The 17,726-nt window shown below is 44.0% G+C and overlaps 1 protein-coding gene across 1 annotated transcript; it reads left to right on the forward strand.

Moving 5' to 3' along the window:
- The first annotated feature begins 2,694 nt into the window (after positions 1-2,694).
- dhx29 (DEAH (Asp-Glu-Ala-His) box polypeptide 29) lies at positions 2,695-17,193 on the forward strand. The gene is made up of 27 exons (XM_061263752.1): positions 2,695-3,250; positions 3,631-3,710; positions 3,824-3,937; positions 4,088-4,217; positions 4,476-4,615; positions 5,143-5,283; positions 5,613-5,739; positions 6,236-6,391; positions 6,512-6,680; positions 6,849-6,969; positions 8,068-8,679; positions 9,047-9,190; positions 9,809-9,985; positions 10,586-10,726; positions 10,835-10,979; positions 11,294-11,414; positions 11,550-11,634; positions 12,043-12,131; positions 12,345-12,473; positions 13,060-13,135; positions 13,513-13,737; positions 14,027-14,163; positions 14,291-14,381; positions 14,481-14,798; positions 15,295-15,426; positions 16,493-16,589; positions 16,959-17,193. Exons 1-27 carry the CDS (start codon positions 3,079-3,081, stop codon positions 17,012-17,014), a joined length of 4,125 nt encoding a protein of 1,374 aa, XP_061119736.1. The 5' UTR covers positions 2,695-3,078; the 3' UTR covers positions 17,015-17,193.
- The last annotated feature ends 533 nt before the right edge of the window (positions 17,194-17,726 follow it).

Genomic DNA, 17,726 nt, shown 5'->3' on the forward strand with positions numbered 1-17,726 from the left:
AAATCAAATATCCATCCATCCATCCATTATCTGAACCCGCTTATCCTGAACAGGGTCGCAGGGGGGCTGGAGCCTATCCCAGCATACATTGGGCGAAAGGCAGGAATACACCCTGGACAGGTCGCCAGTCCATCGCAGGGCACACACACCATTCACTCACACACTCATACCTACGGGCAATTTAGACTCTCCAATCAGCCTAACATGCATGTCTTTGGACTGTGGGAGGAAACCGGAGTACCCGGAGGAAACCCACACAGACACGGGGAGAACATGCAAACTCCACACAGAGAGGCCCCGGCCGACGGGGATTCGAACCCAGGACCTCCTTGCTGTGAGGCGGCAGTGCTACCCACTGCACCATCCGTGCCGCCGTAAATCAAATAATTCAAGTAAATAAATAACTGCACAAGAACATCATTTAGGGTAAACACACTACAGGTAAAGATAGAAATTGATACCAAATACTTGTGCATTTATTTCTTCACTGACTGATTGAGAGCACTGAATTTCCTTGTCCAATGTCATGAGCTGGAAGTTCCTCACTGCTCCTCACAGCCATGTAAATAATGCTGATAGCCCTGTGGAAAAACATCCATGTATTCATGCTTCCATCACACAAAAATAAATATACCCTTCATCATTTATTTATGGCAAAATCATAATCTATTATAGCCACTTTAATGGGAATAGCTCCTACAGCAAGCCAAAACCTGGTAAGAAGGCCCTCATATTGAAACTGTATTTATTATTTTTGGTGTCTAATTAAATACTGATCTGCCTGCAAATCAGCAAATGATACACATGTACCCTTGCCTCCAAACTACTGCTCCAGCATCCAACCCCAGGTCCGCCAGCTTTGTGCAGCACTTTATTTTACAGCTGGAATGGCATTGCACTCTCCGATTCCTCTGTGTTCAAGCAGATGGGGAACACAGCAAAGAATTAAGAATTCTCACAAAGCACACAAAGTTAACGATTTCCTTGATACAATATATCAAATGAAATACCAACAAGAAAACATTTAAAATGCATTTCATTACTTGAACCAGAGTATGATTGACCCTGTATACCCTGCCCTGTAGGTTTTCACTCCAACCCTAACAAAGCACACCTCATTGGGTGTGCCAAGTTAGGTTTGACATGAAAGCCTACAGGACAGTCCAGGAACTGTGTTGGGCAGCCCTGCTACATACAGTACCATCCCAGTACTCAGCTTTGACAATACTGCACAATTCTTAAACAAGATAGACCAACTAAAATAAATTTGCACATGAATCAAATATTGTCTTACAAATATATTAAGTGAAGATGTGATATACATGTTAGGCAACTGATGAGCTGGCCAGATTTTCCAGTCCATTGAGTCACATTGTAAAAATCCAGACCTAAAGAAAAATGTTATTTCAGGGTTGCAAGGCAGATGTAACTTGGTCTTCCATGGGCACCACAATAACTTTAACAATGCTATGAAAAAGGAGGGGGTCCAGGGGTGGGAGGAGAGGGGAAGGGAGTCTCTTTATAGGCTCCTATCATTGTGTCATACTGGAAAATATCCCCTGCACTGGGTTTATGGCCCGCCTCTGCAGGTGGCATCGGACCGTTGAAATTCAATAGCAGATCTGCTCTATCCAGACATTATTTAGCACATGGGGAATGCATGCATAATCTGTTCAAATGTGCAGACAAACCCTGGGACAGTGAAAACTCATTATCCTACCACTGAAAACAGTGTCACCTGGTGAGCTGTATTCTATATCACAACCTGAACACACCTTTTAATGCAATCGGTATTGTAATAAAAATATCCAGGTAATATATCTGCTGAGTGATACTGCTCTCACCAATGGTGCCAAGCTTTAAAAGACACTTAAGGTCGAGGACTCCATTTGAATTATGCAAGGAAAGAGAAGACACTGGTCTATCAGCGGTGTAAAATGTCCTGTCTTCTGCGTGGCTGCAAAGAAGATAGACATGTGTACTCCTGTGACCTTTCCTGGCACTTAACACTGATAATGTCACGTGATTGGCAGAACATAAAGGGGTCCCTTGAGCGACAGATAAAAGGGGGGGTGGGGGTTTACACATTTTTACTTTTAATTTGTATTTCAATGTAATATTTTTATATTCCTCAATCTTTTAAAATAGCTGTTCCTGCTGCCATAGTGTGTAATATTGTGTTTTGTGTGGATATTAAGTGCTCCAGATGTGAAACAATAACAAAATAACAAAACTAAATTGTAGGAAATTGATCGCCATTTATCCATTGTGAAGTATTAGGAGCCAAATCCCTTCGTAAATCAGTAAGCGATCTTATACAACATTAAAGAATGGTGGGAAATGCCACGGTTTTAAAGGAAATTATTGAACAGTTTAGGTGGAGTATTAAATGTCTTAGCTACGCACTAAAAATGAAGTCCACCGCCACCTCCTGGAATGATGTAGCTTAGCCGTGCAGTAGGAAGGAGGCATGGTGTTCGGCAGTCTATCATTTGGCACGACCAATACAGGATTTATGATATATACCGCTCATCATGTGTTTATACAAGCATCGTTGTTGTTATTTATGCAGTGGCTCACATTACACACTACAGTTTACAGTTGCAGAGAGTAACTGACTAAACAAGCGACCAAAAACCCGACAACTCCCACAATGCAATTTTCAACAACAAGCGTGTTTCCGCTACGGCAAGCGGGAGAGGACAAAAGTGAATTCTACTAGTAGTCGTATGTCATCCTGAACAAGACGTGCTTTTAGTTTGCGATGGAAGGACGAGTAAATAATTACGTGGTTATAAGTCGGCTAGTATTGCTTATACAAATACATCTATAACGTTAGCACGTAAACACGTAGTTGTGTGTGAAAATTGTCTTCATTTCTAGTTGAACGTGAAAGGCTGGGTAGCTACCTTGCAACTTCTTCAGCTAACGTTAGCTAGCATAGTGGAAACTAGGCCGGCTGATGCCAACGTGCCAGACCGATAGCTTGATTCGTGCATAACCCAGTTTCACGGTGACAGGCAGATGTCTGATTTGAACATAGAACTGATTGTACGTCCAAATAATCACTAGATCGCAATGGGTGGGAAAAAGAAAAAGTCGGCGAATCCCCCTTCGGTGCCACTGGCTGCAGGATGCAACGCTAACGCTACTACTGGAAATGACATGCCAGACTCCAATGCTACTGGAAAGAAACCACAGCAGAAACAAAACTCTGTTAAAACAACTGCGAAGGATAACAAACCCAGAGGTGTGCTGATGTAGCGACTCATTTACCTTTCTGTTTACACTCAGTAGCTTAACATTAGTTAATTAATGGCAGTAATGTACAATTTTGGCGCAAGAAACTCTTCATAGCTAACTAATTAGTTATGTTAGCTAATTCTTCAACTTGCATCTCTAACTTAGCTAGCTGTTAAAATAACTTGGTTATTGTTGGATTTTGAACATTGTGTCTTTTGAGTGATGTTAATACATGTAGTTATTAATTGTAGTTATTATTTTAACTATCGATAGATGCCTTCAAGAAATGCTTCGATTGAACTGTATAGTTCTATAATGCTGTCATTATATTTAATATTCTTGTTTTTTATTTATTTTTGTTTTTTATTTGTTTTTATCGATCCAAAGCGCCGAAGACATACAGCTTCACCAGCACTCCGCAAGTAGATACAGGGGGAGTCCCAACACACGACAAGTCTATTCTCAAAGTAAGGAGGATATTCTTTAATTGCGAAGTCTTTATTTAATCAAGAGCACGTTGACCATTGAGTTTTAATGCCCATGCCCATGCCCATGCCAATGCTTTCTTCTGTTTTTAAAGGTTGTCATTCAAGCGGACTTGGAGAAAAAAATAATCAAGCTGATAAATGAATATAGACAAGAAAATGGTGATAAAGGACCAGTATCAGGGAGGCTCACAACCAAAAAGCTTCTGGTGGGTGGGTCAGCTTCTGCAGAAATGTATGAATGTATGAATGTATGTATGTATGAATGTATGTATTCTGGTTTTGTCATTAGCATGCTGATATTCTGCAGTCAGAGTAAGGGAGGATGGACTGCTGGTGATCATGCTTTCTCTCTACAGGACTTATACACAGCTCTGCAGAAACTTCGCTTTAAGACAGAGCACATAGAGGAAGCCATGAAATCCAGTGTGCTCTATGGGGGAGATCTGCACTCTGCCCTTGACTGGCTTTGCCTAAACCTTAAGGATGGTAATTGCTTCATTTATTTTACTTTTTTATTTTATTCATTTAAGTTTACACCAGTTATAGAAATCCCTCTTTCTTTGTCGTGCACTGTATCTGAATATAGAGCTTGTTATTCATGTTAACTTTTGTGTGTTCTCAGTCTCAGTTTGTTTTTCCCTCTCACGTCTAGTCCCCTGACCACTAGAGTAGCAGTGTTATACTAAAAATAAGCCTTCTACTTTGGTATGATTGCTGCCATATGTTCAATTGCCATTTGAACAGAGGAGCTACCTGAGGGTTTCAGTCAAAAGATGCACGAGGAGAACCATAAGACCAAGCCAAAATTCCAGGACCCAACAGAGAGGAAACAACAGCAGCCTAGAGCAGAGGTCCCCACAGAGTCAGACAGAGAATATGCAAAGGTATATTTCATTTACTATCTATGGCCCTGCTTCTCTACCACTACCCCTACTTAATTTTGCGTGAGTCACTTCTCCTCTGGGATTTGTGACTGCACTCTGCCTCTGACTCTATAGCATTCATGTACTGTGTTGCTAGCCTGAATTGAAAAAACATGTGAATTGTACATCAGGTAAATACTTCTAGCTCTGCAGATAAACCATTATGGCGCATTGAAGATTAATTGCATTCTATCAGTTATATGGGAGGGGATAGATCAACACAAGCAACCCCTGGAATACGGCCAGTACCGTAGTGGTTACCCGCAAGGTTGGTGGTTCGATCCCCGGTGTAGCCACAATAATATCCGCGCAGCCGTTGGGCCCTTGAGCAAGGCCCTTAACCCTGCATTGCTCCAGGGGAGGATTGTCTCCTGCATAGTCTAATCAACTGTACGTTGGATGAGAGTGTCTGCCAAATGCCATTAATGTAATTTAAATTAATGAATATCTGTCCTGGGTTTGAGTGGATTGTTGGTTGTCTCTGGTAGAAGGCTCCTGTCGAGGATGAAGCAGCAAGCATGAAGGACTGGATCCTGAGATATGCTGAACAGTCCAGTGAAGATGAAAGTGAGGAAGAGGAGGACCATGGGAAGCCACGAAACCCAGAGCTGGAGGAGAAGTTTGACCCTGTAAGTTAATATCTAAAACCCTCTTACAGTCCTCTCAATTGAGTGAGTCAGTATCATGACCTGATAAAGAATGTAGAATTTTTTTTTTCTGTTCTGAACACCAATGTCAATGTGAATGTTATATACATTTTTTAAATTTATATAAAAAACAGGTTTCTTTTAATGGTTGTGTACATGATGTAAATGTACACAACTACATGTCAAATATTGATCTGGGTTCGTTATGAAGTCTGGTAACTTTTTTTTTGGAAGAAGTGATATTGTTTGAGAATGACATTGTTGCCATGGTAATGTGGGTGAATTGAGATTTCTTCTGTTGTCTTGTGCAGAATGATAGATACCTGGTCCTCACAGCTCAGCTGTATGACGCGAGAGAAATGGCCGTCTCAGCAAAAGCAAAGAAAGACAAAGCCGGCCAAAGGACCGCACAAGACAGAATCCGAGTCATCCAGCAAGGTCTGCCAGAGACACTGACTCCATGGAGCACTGCCTCAGTACACACACAGTGCTTTTAGATGTAATATTTTTGTGAAGTCCTTTTATATAAGAGTTTTGTGCAGGGTCTTCACTTTTGTAATCTGAACAGAATTTATATAATTACAAAATGAAAGGTATGATAATAATGAATAATAACTAACAACCATGACCAAAGAATTGTAATTATGATATTATGACAATCTCCAAAATCAGGCTTTATGTAGGAGCTTTCACCCAGGCACGGAGGGACAAAATAGAAATTCAATCGGGCTTACCGGAGACGCATCTGACTACCATGTGTCAATACAGTGTGGTTAAATGATATCTGGATACAGTCACATGAAATGGCCAGGTGTAAACAGGGAATCAAACTGGCCCCTATCAGCCTGGTTCATAGTTTGCAGCTTCCGAGTTAAATAATGGAGTGCATCACAACCGGCATATTAATATGAATGTTGCTTTACTCATATTTCAGAAATGAAGCCTTTGGAATCGCATCCCATGTTTAATCCAGCAATAAAAGTAACTGAAGCTCCCAAAGAAGAGAAGAAACCCGCTCCTGTTCTGGAGGGAAAAGAGGAACTTAACTTTAGTCTTTTTGAAAAATCAGAAACACCCCCAGCAGAAAAGAGTAAGGCACGCTAAGTTAAGACAGGCCACAATTTGGCCTTTTAATCACAGCTTTCCATTTTGAATGACTGTACATGTTGATAAAAGGTGCTAATGTTACATTTGCATTTTGCAATTCTAGCTGTGAAGAAGAATGAGCCAAAAGACATCCGAAACTTTGACTATACATCCCGCAGCTGGACAGGCAAGTCCCCCAAGCAGTTTCTTATCGACTGGTGCAGGAAAAACCTCCCCAAAAGCCCACCACCATCTTTCCAGAAAGTTCCTGCGGGCAAATACTGGAAATGCAGGTTTGTACTTGTGTTTGTCTGCATATTGGAATCATAATGAGGTCTTGTGATATTTTGGTAATGACTTATCCTGTTAAACTGAAAGTGTAATTTATATGTTGTAGCTTGTACGTGGTTTTTAGAAAGTTTACACTCAACTGTGGATGAATACACGTTGGTCTTCCCTAGAGTACGTGTTCAAAGAGTTGAGAATGTATTGGAGGTCTGCCCCACCATCCTCACTGAAGACAGTATGCAGGCCCAGCACCTGGGAGCTACTCTGGCCCTCTACAACCTGGTTAAGGGACAGGTAGGGCACATGCACTCCCATTTGCCACAGAAAGCATAAGGATGCACAGTGCACTGAAAACTTAACTTGGTTTCAACATAACTGCCATTTTCTTTTTCACGCTCTACCCTTCCCTCCATCACTCTCTTACTTCCTCTGTCTCGCAATCTCTATCTTCCCCTTACATCCTGTCTTTCTCATTTTTTCTCTTGCTCTACCTCATTATCATTTTTTCTCTCCTTTCATTATCTTCCTTGCTCTGCTTTCTCTCCCCCGCTCTCTCCCTCTATGTTTTTCTCCCTCATTTCTCTACCTCTCTGTGATGTTTTCTTTCTTCGCTCTCTGTCATTATCCCCCCATTCACTTCCCTCTCTTTTTCCCATCATGCTCTGCTTTATGCTGTCCCACCCTGGCTCACCCTCATTATCTCCTCTATCTCCCCACTCTCTCCCTCTGTCATTATCTCCCCTTTCTCTCTCCCATCATGCTCTCTCTCTCTCTCTCTCTTTCCCATCATGCTCTGCTCCACGCTGTCTCTCTCTCCCATCATGCTCTGCTCCATGCTCTCTCTCTCTCTCTCTTTTTCTTTCTCTCCCATCATGCTCTGCTCCATGCTGTCTCTCTCTCTCCCTCTCCCATCATGCTCTGCTCCATTTTCTCTCTCTCTCTCTCTGTCTCTCTCTCTCTCCCATCATGCTCTGCTCCACGCTCTCTCTCCCATCATGCTCTGCTCCATGCTCTCTCTCTCTCTCTCTCTCTCTCTCTCTCTCTCTCTCTCTCTCTCTCTCTTTCTCTCCCATCATGCTCTGCTCCATGCTGTCTCTCTCTCTCTCCCTCTCCCATCATGCTCTGCTCCATTCTCTCTCTCTCTCTCTCTCTCTCCCATCTTGCTCTGCTCCACGCTCTCTCTCTCTCTCCCTCTCCCATCATGCTCTGCTCCATTCTCTCTCTCTCTCTCTCCCTCTCTCTCTCCCATCATGCTCTGCTCCACGCTGTCTCTCTCTCTCTCTCTCTCTCTCTCCCTCCCATCATGCTCTGCTCCACGCTCTCTCTCCCATCATGCTCTGCTCTATGCTGTCTCTCTCTCTCTCACTCTCTCTCTCTCTCCCTACCTCCCAGTCGGTGCACCAGCTCCTTCCTTCCACGTATCGGGAGGTGTGGCTGGAGTGGCGTGACGGCGAGCAGCAGGAGGAGGAGCAGACGCGCACGGAGATCAACAAGCCCAGAGACCAGTTCATCGCCCGGCTGCTGAGCCGGCTCAAGCAGCAGCAGCCCCGCGGGCCGCAGGACGGGCCCCAGGAGGGCCCGCAGGCCGGGGACGAGCCCGAGGACTCCTGGGAGAACCTCCTCTCGCAGGAGGACGAGGGCCCGGGGCCGGAGGCGGCTCCGGCGGGCGGGGGCTGGGAGGCCTCCCGCAGCCTCCTGCTGAAGCTGCGCGGCTCCCCGCTAGCCCAGCGCCTCCTGCAGGAGCGGCAGCAGCTGCCCGTCTTCCAGCACCGCCACCGCGTCCTGGAGGCGGTCAAGAGGCACCGCGTGGTGGTGGTCGCCGGGGAGACGGGCAGCGGAAAGAGCACCCAGATCCCTCAGTTCATCCTGGAGGACCTGCTGGCCGGGGAGCCCCGGGCCCAGCCCTGCAGCGTGGTGGTGACCCAGCCCCGCAGGATCTCCGCCATGAGCCTGGCCACCAGGGTGTCCCAGGAGCTGGGCTGTGAGGAAGGGCCGGGGGCCAAGGTGAGCAGTCTGGAGCACACGGCCCCTTTCGTGGGAGGTTATAAATATGGGATTAGAATGTTCTTAACATTCACAACTGGTAACTGGAAGCAGATAACGTGCAAATAACCTGCTCTTCTAAGGGTTAACGATAAATTAGAATTATGCTCTATACCTTCACATATAGCACTTAAACTCAAGATTATTTGCAGAATTACTAAAAGTGAAAAATGAACCAAACAGATGGCTATGTAACTGTAAATGGCTATGTAAAATGAAATCAAAACACATGCTAAAAGACCGTGGACGGCACGGTAAAGAACAATGTTATAGTAGTTCAGTTCGTATGTATATTTAAAGGTGAAATAACTGGACGTTCTGCCTGCAGACATCGCTGTGCGGGTACCAGATCCGTATGGAAACGCGGTCGGGGGACTCGACCCGTCTGCTGTACTGCACTACTGGAGTCCTGCTCAGGAAACTGCAGCAGGACAGCCTGCTGAGCAACTTAACTCACATCATCGTGGATGAGGTGTGGAAAGACTGCCGGCCCTTTCAAAAATAACCCATTCATCGCGCTTTTCCCATTTTTCAGCCCGTTTACCAATGATAATTGGGTTTTTGTATTGATGGTTGAATATCCCTAATTGCAGCAACATGCCATGGAATATCTAGGATATTTTAGTAGTTGATTTTAAGTTTTTGTAATTCTGCACTGAAGTTTTTTCTGTATTCTTTATGTAAAACAATGGTGTCTGTAGATGTGATGCTTTTGCATTGAATTATGTTGGCATTTAAAGAACATTGCTCTGTGATTCGGGTTCATGTCGGTTGTTATTCAGGTTCATGTCGATTGTGATTCAGGTTCATGTCAGTTGTTATTCAGGTTCATGTCGATTGTGATTCAGGTTCATGTCAGTTGTTATTCAGGTTCATGTCGATTGTGATTCAGGTTCATGTCGGTTGTTATTCAGGTTCATGTTGGTTGTGATTCAGGTTCATGTCGGTTGTGATTCAGGTTCATGTCAGTTGTTATTCAGGTTCATGTCAGTTGTTATTCAGGTTCATGTTGGTTGTGATTCAGGTTCATGTCGGTTGTGATTCGGGTTCATGTTGGTTGTGATTCGGGTTCATGTCGGTTGTGATTCAGGTTCACGAGCGGAGCGTCCAGTCTGACTTCCTCCTGACCATCCTGAGGGACATCGTTCAGAAGCGCTCTGACCTGCACCTGGTGCTCATGAGTGCCACAGTGGACTGTGACAAGTTTGCAGCCTACTTCAACCGCTGTCCTGTGGTCACGATCCCGGGCAGGACCTTCCCCGTGGAGGTGAGCATCGCCGACCCATCTTTTCCAGAGCGACTCACAATATATTGGGTACAATAAGGCTAGGTGAACAGCAGCATGGATTCATTAATGACCTGTTTAAGTAGGAACTAAGCATCAACATTAAATATATTGGAGTAATAAACATACTGTCTTGCCTAAGTGCGATACTGAAAGGAAAATGTGAATGCAGGTCCGCACTCTAAAGCAGTAGAAACTATTGCAAGTGCGAGAGATTCAAGGTTCAAGATTCAATCTTCCTTATAATATTAATATTGCCCTTTTAAAAAAAATGTACATTTTTGACAGCAATTAACTTTTGACAGTATGTGACTTTTTTTTCCGAGTGATTATTCGTGACATAGCCACCTAAATACATTAACTGAAATGTGAAATAAACTATTATGAGATTCATGATGAATTGCTGAACGGGTAGGGCTGCCGGGTTGTGGGGTGTGGCACAGTCCGTACGGCGGTCCACTGTCCAGCCACACCCCCCCCATGCGGGCAGTGGTCCAATCACGGCACCTTTTACCTCTGTGAGCAAAAACACAGAGTGGGCCTGTCTGTGACCTCGCCTCCTGACTGCTCTCGTGCCGTTAGGTTTTCCATCTGGAAGATATCGTGGAGGAGACGGGCTATGTGTTGGAGCTGGACTCCGACTACAGCCAGAAGTTTTTGGAGGAGGAGGAGGAAGTGAACGTGAGCGTCACGATGAAAGGAGGGAAGACCCGGGTGCATCAGGTCAGACGCGCTCCTCCTTTAGCTGCGCGGCTACGCGGCTTGCTTAACGCAGATGCTGCAGTAAGGTCTCGTTATAACATCCCCTCCACCCCTCCCCCCTGCTTCTAGGATTTTGTGCCCAGAGACCCTGGGGCCGGCTGGGACGGGGGTCCTGACCTGGACCATTACAGCAGCCGTACTCGACACGCACTTCAGTACATGAACCCCAACAAAATCAACATGGACCTCATCCTGGACCTCTTGGATTACTTGGGTAAACTTCCACAAGGCTCCCAAAACCATCTATCTATGCATTTTCATAACGGGGTATTCCTGGTTAGGGTCAGGTGGGGGGTGAGGCAGCCTATCCCAGCATGCAGTGGGCAAGGGGTAGGAATACACCCTGAACGGTCCATCACTGGGCCCTCCAGAAACCCCTGGATTTAATTTGTCCAGTAACTAAAAATGATTGTAATAAAATATATTGGTATAACTTCTGAAGAAAGAGTTGGGTTACTTACATTGTTTGTTAGGGGAGTACATTCTGCCCCCATATGCACATTAACACGGTGTTGTTTCTGCTCATAGATAAATCCCCACAGTTTGCAGATATCCGTGGTGCTGCTTTGGTGTTCCTGCCTGGTCTTGCACACATCCAGCAGCTCTACGATCTCCTGTCCACAGACAGAAGGTTCCGGGCCAAAGAGAGGTGAATTGTGACTTTCTGTAGAATGTGTGCTTTGGTCTTTTCATTGGATCAGCTGGGAGGGATTTTCATTGGATCAGCCGGGAGATGATTTGTGTTTGAGCAGTAAAAGCACGGGTGAACTTTCGTTCTTTGCAGGTACATGTTGGTTGCACTGCACTCTACACTGTCCTCTCAGGACCAGGCTGCTGCATTCACAGTGCCTCCTGCTGGCAAAAGGAAGGTACTGCTGTTAGGATCACATCAATTCTTTTGTTTTCTTCTCTGCCTGTTGCAAAATTTGAATTTATATATATTATTATTATTTATACATATTATATTATATATATTATATGTAGCGTAGTGGTTAAGGTACATACCTGGGACCCCCAAGGTCGGTGGTTCAATCCCCGGTGTAGCCACTATAAGATTTGTATGTTGGGCCCTTGAGCAAGGCCCTTAACCCTGCATTGCTCCAGGGGAGGATTGTCTCCTGCTTAGTCTAAATAAACTGTACGTCACTCTGGATAAAAGCATCTGCCAAATGCCATTAATGGAATGTAATGTAATTTAATTTGATAATCATGTTATAATGTGTGATTCTTTCAGCTTGTGTTTTGTGCAAGTTGTAATGATCCAGTATTTATTCCAGATCGTGTTATCCACAAACATTGCAGAGACTGGAGTTACAATACCAGATGTTGTTTTTGTCATTGACACAGGAAAAACAAAAGAGAACAGGTACAGTAACATAACACCGTAAGATAATTGTTATCTTGACCTTTACATTAAATGTGCTCCCACAGGAGGCAAATGAATGTCTTTCCTACACGCCCGTGTGTGGAATAGAATGAAATGTCAGTGGTGTGCAGCCATGGTGTGTATGGGCTGCTGTGCTGTTGCTGGATGTTCTGACGGTTTCCCCTGTGCTGTGTTACTCTGCCTGGTCCACAGGTATCACGAGAGCAGTCAGATGAGCTCCCTGGTGGAGACGTTCATCAGTAAGGCCAGCGCCCTTCAGAGGCAGGGTCGAGCAGGACGGGTCCAAGAAGGATTCTGCTTTCGTCTCTTCAGCAAGTTTAGGTTGGTGTCTCATCATGGACACTTTTTTGGGCACTTAGTCCATGTCTGACTGTGTCCTCAAAAAACTGGCTACTAAATATACTACCTACATATTTTAGTATGTGATGTGCTCCCAAATGCAGTTCGGTAGACGGTACAACACAGCAGTTACATGTCTTAAATCACACTCAGTTCATGGTCACACTCAGCAAAACCATGGAAATATGTATGTCATACGGGGATTAAGTACACTTTAGAGAACTTCGCCTACTTAAAAACTTTTTCCGCCAGTGTACGAATCTACCCAATAACAGGCAAGTAAGCAGTTTCAGACATGGCCTTAGTCTCTGAGCCCTTTGCCCTGCCTGTTATGCCACAGTCAGCCAGCAGATGGCACAGAAACATTGCATCTGCTGGAACAAATATCTTTATCTTCTGAACAACAGCTGAACCTCTTGACCACGTTTTATACATTTAATTCCTTCGAGCATGATTTGCTGATTAAATATCTGCATTAAAATGTGTACCTGTATAAAATGTGAGATAATACTTTTATTAATGTTCATTGAAGACTTTTTGTTTTAGTGTATACATTCTACTGTTACAGATTTCAAGGCTTTATGGATTACTCTGTGCCAGAGATACTTCGAGTGCCTTTGGAGGAACTCTGTCTCCACATCATGGTAAATTTGCTGTTGTGATTCTTGCATTATTATTATTATTATTATTATTTTATTTTTTTAAACATTGTTTTATGAAATGAACTATACAAAGAGCAACATAAAGGCCGGGTGTTTAGATAAAGTGGTAGTGTCTAATTTCACTGCCACTATCTAATTGATGTGTGAATGTGTTCAGTTGCACGTATTTGTCTCTCACCAAGTCAGAGGTGTTGGAAAGAAGAAAACTAATTTCCTTTTTTTACTTTCAAGAGCTTTTCGGTGCCGCTACACTTTAGACACATGTTTAACCTTCTGAAGCAGTAAGATTGAGCCCACTGTAATACAGTGTATGAGGGGACAGAGAGTCAGTGCTGAGCTCCCTCTGTGTGGCCGTGCAGAAGTGTGAATACGGCTCCCCTGAAGACTTCCTGTCCCGGGCACTGGACGCCCCCCTGCCCCAGTCTGTGAGCAACGCTGTGAGTCTGCTGCGTCGAATCGGGGCCTGCCAGCAGGACGGGCCCACACTCACCCCCCTGGGGCAACACCTCGCCGCCCTGCCCGTCAACGTCAAGATCGGCAAGATGCTGGTCTTCGCCGCCATCTTCGGCTGCCTGGAGCCCATCGTAAGCACTGACCCTGACCCTTAAGCCGTTCAGATATCTTTTTTTTGTTGTTGTTATTTATAACTGGATGAGGAACTTCGTCATTTGCCACCTTCAAAAATAGCTTTTTCAGTGCAACTTTTGTTTGCAGTAATCGCAAGAACCAATCCCAGTGCACAGTTTTGCCTTTTATAGTTGCAATGCATAAATTGGCAGCTTAAGATGAGGACGTGATTCCATCTGTAAGATTTGTGCAGAAATATGCATGATTTAATTGATGAATGAATTACTGGGCTGATTTGTGTCACAGGCCACTATAGCTGCTGCCATCTCTGAGAAGTCTCCGTTTGCTACACCAATGAACAGGAAAGAGGAAGCCAATCTGGCCAAAGCAGCTTTTGCAGTGGCCAATTCGGACCACCTCACCATTTATAATGCATACCTGGGGTAAGCATAGCTCGGTCTATGTCTAAAACATTCTTTTTCATAATTCAAAGACCACAACTCCGATGTTCATTGATGTCATTAGCTACATACAATGCTGCTAATTGGATTAGCCTCCTTCTGTTTTCAGGTGGAAGAACATTCGTAGTGAGGGCACTCGTGCTGAGATGGCCTACTGCAGGAAGCACTTCCTTAATCGCACTGCCCTTTTAACCATCCAGGTATTTCCTTTGAGACGTCTCAGTAACACTGATGAGGTGCGCACGCCGGAAGGCCTGTTTAGACGTGACGATGGCGTGTGCTGTGCTTGTCGCCGTCAGGACGTGAAACAGGAGCTAATGCGAATGATGGAGCAGGCCGGCTTCATCTCCCCGAAGTCCAGACGGGACCAGCGCGGTCGGGACCGGTCCGACCAGAGGCCCGCTGGCCCCCTGTCGGCCCAGGAGATCGCCAGCCTGAACACGGTGCTGACGGCCGGGCTTTACGACAGCGTGGGCCGGATCCAGTACACCGCCTCTGTGGATGTCCTGGAGCGAGCCGTCTGCACCGTGGAGACGGCCCAAGGGAAGGCAGAGGTGCACCCCTCCTCGGTCAACCGCACCCTGCAGACCCACGGCTGGCTGCTCTTCCAGGAGAAGGTGAGCCTCCTCAGGCTTTGCAGTTGCTTGTTAGTGTTTTTGCTGCTTGTATTACTTTGTTGGCATTTTTTCATTTATTTATTTTACTTTTTAATCAGTGGTTCGTGGTGTAATCGTCAGCTCAGTGGCATCTCCTAGCTTAGATGTACTTGACGGTACATTTTGAGGGTTTTCTATGCTTTTTGACAGTGTATTTGTCATAGTTCTCATGAATGAGGCTGCACCTGAAGATGTCCTGACAAATGTATTGCACATGCACCTGCATAATAAACCTTTAGGACTGTCCGAAAGGTGTGTTTAGTTTGTTTAGCGTCTACAATCTATCTAAAATATCAAACAGTTCTCTTTCATTGTAAATGTGGCTCTTCTATTTTTTTATATTTCACAGAGCCCCATTGAGCACATACACTATTTACTATACTATCTAAATATATATCCTAATGAATCATGAAAATGGTTTAACACTTGGAAGACAGTGAGTCTGTTGTGATTACAGGTGAAGTACTCTAAGGTCTACCTGCGGGACACTACGCTGATCTCCCCCTTCCCCATGCTGCTGTTTGGGGGAGACATTGACGTGCAGCATCGAGAGAGACTCATCTCCCTGGATGGCTGGATTTTTTTCCAGGTCAGGAGGTCATTAATGAACAAAACTGGTTGACCCATTTGGTAGACCCATTTCCTCTTGACTGTTTAGAGAGCGCCTTTAACATTACCATGCTAAATGTATACATGATGTATAAATTACATATTGTATAAAAAAACACGAATTAGGGGATCTATCAAAGTAGTCCCTGACGACTGTTCTTGTTTTCATATCAGGTGTAGCCCATCTTGCCGTTAATCCCATGGGAGTGTATTCCATCACGTATAAGTTAATGATTTTCTTTGTCTGTGCAGCAGGCTGATTAGATTTGACTGGGAATGACTTGGGAAGAGCCTGAGCAGGGAGTTGTGCCCACTTCCATTATCTCTGACAGTTAGCAGTCTTTATCTCCAGCTCATGTTGACTAAAGGTTTGGTAGCTTTTTAAAGGGCCACTCCAGATGTGGAGTCTTAACGTAGCTAGCGTTCTAATTTTCTGACAAACGGAAAGATAGCGTAGATGACTGACATGAATGGACTAGGTCGAAGATGAGCACGAAAGAGCTTTTTTCTGTAGTTCCATGTGCCATTTCAGAGAAATTGGAAAGTTGTTAGATAAAGGTTTTGGTGTAATCTAAAAGGTTAAAACTGAAGCCAAATCGAACCGAATATACTGGTTGATGCCCCACCATGGTTACCTATGTAATGTTATGTAATATCTATAATAACTAATGTCAGTCTATGACGGACATTAAAAATAAAGGACAGATTACTGTGCACATTTTTTTTTTTTTGTGGTGACCCTATGGCCTTTCTTCTAGTGACAACATTAGGCCAAACTTTCAGTGTGTAATTGATATAAATTTCAAGGCAATGGCTGAATTCCCATGAAATTTTGAGCACACATTCATTGGTGACTCTGTTGCCTTTCCTCTAGCGCCACCAGCTGGCCAAACATCTCAAACAATAATGACTGGTCATACTGTTACTCTGGATGAGAGCATCTGCTGAATGCCTGAATGTTACATTTGTAATTCAGATCACAGCAGATAACTCAGCCTAAACTGGCCATTCATTCCCCTTTCCCTAATGCTTTATGTACTGCACAGGCTCCTGTGAGAATAGGGGTGATCTTCAAACAGCTCAGAAAGCTCATCGATTCTCTCCTGGAGAAAAAACTGGAGAACCCCAAGATGAACCTGGAAGGTAATGTGCTTGAATTAATTGCTAGATCTTTTAAAGAAGAAGTGATTAAAAGAGGGCAATGAATCATCTGTTTTAAATATACATACTGTAGTACATTTTTAAACAGGCAGAGCTTGGGCTGTGATAGACAAAAGGCTTGGAAACCAAAGGATTCCTACTCTCATGTTAAATTTTGGCATTACATGTGTATTTAGATGCTGTGTTGCCTCCCTCCTCCCCAAGTCGTGTGCTGTAAATGTCATAATGTCGAAAATGGCCCTATGACCTGATTCAAATGGTCAAGTTTTATCCCCCAGAGATACATGGCAACTTAGCCATACCTTATGCATTGGTTCATAACATCTTGTTTGTTTTTCCCCCGACCCCCAGATGAAAAAACGATACACTTAATAATGGAGCTGATCAAAACAGAGAACACGGTGTGACTGTCGCAGCCTTCTGCTGGAATTTTGATCTCAAGAGGATCGCAAACAGCTTGGTGACAAAGGGAAATAAATGAGGGAAAGAAATGCTTCGTATAATACGAGAATGAACTCACAGAAAAGATGGATTCTCATACATTATCTATATTGCTGCCAAAACTTCAATAAATATACTGCTGTTTTCTCTGCTGTCATATTTTCTGTGCAAATCGTTACATTTTTACTCTTGGACTTGGAACATTGGGCCTCATGCCAGAGCCACTCATACGAACAAGTTTGTTCTTAAATCGCTCCGACAAGTGATTTAAGAGAACTGGCATCCACCAGTTTTCTCATATTAACAATTTTTTCTTAGGTAGGAACAAAATTTACAAGTAATCCCAAGCTGTTGCACGGTTCATGTAAGCATTGTCTATGGAGAGGCTTGCATTGTATTGCTGCATTATGGAAGCAGTCCACAGACTGCTGTGGTATTTTTTTGTACAGTCTATGGCTGTGGTACATCGTGTATGCAAATGAAATGCTCTAGGCATTGCAGATCAAATATGAATCTAGATTCAGTAATTGCATTGCTTATTTCTCACCTCAAATGTTTTCAGAAATGCATTTTAGTGGACTATTTCGGAGGAGGTTTTAGAGAGTTTAGGTCTACCATGTTAAGTTTGCCAAACACACACAAAATGACACCATTTACTTTTTTTTTTTTTTTTCCTTC

This window comes from Conger conger, chromosome 12 (assembly GCF_963514075.1).
Source record: "Conger conger chromosome 12, fConCon1.1, whole genome shotgun sequence".
Taxonomy (NCBI): Eukaryota; Metazoa; Chordata; class Actinopteri; order Anguilliformes; family Congridae; genus Conger; species Conger conger.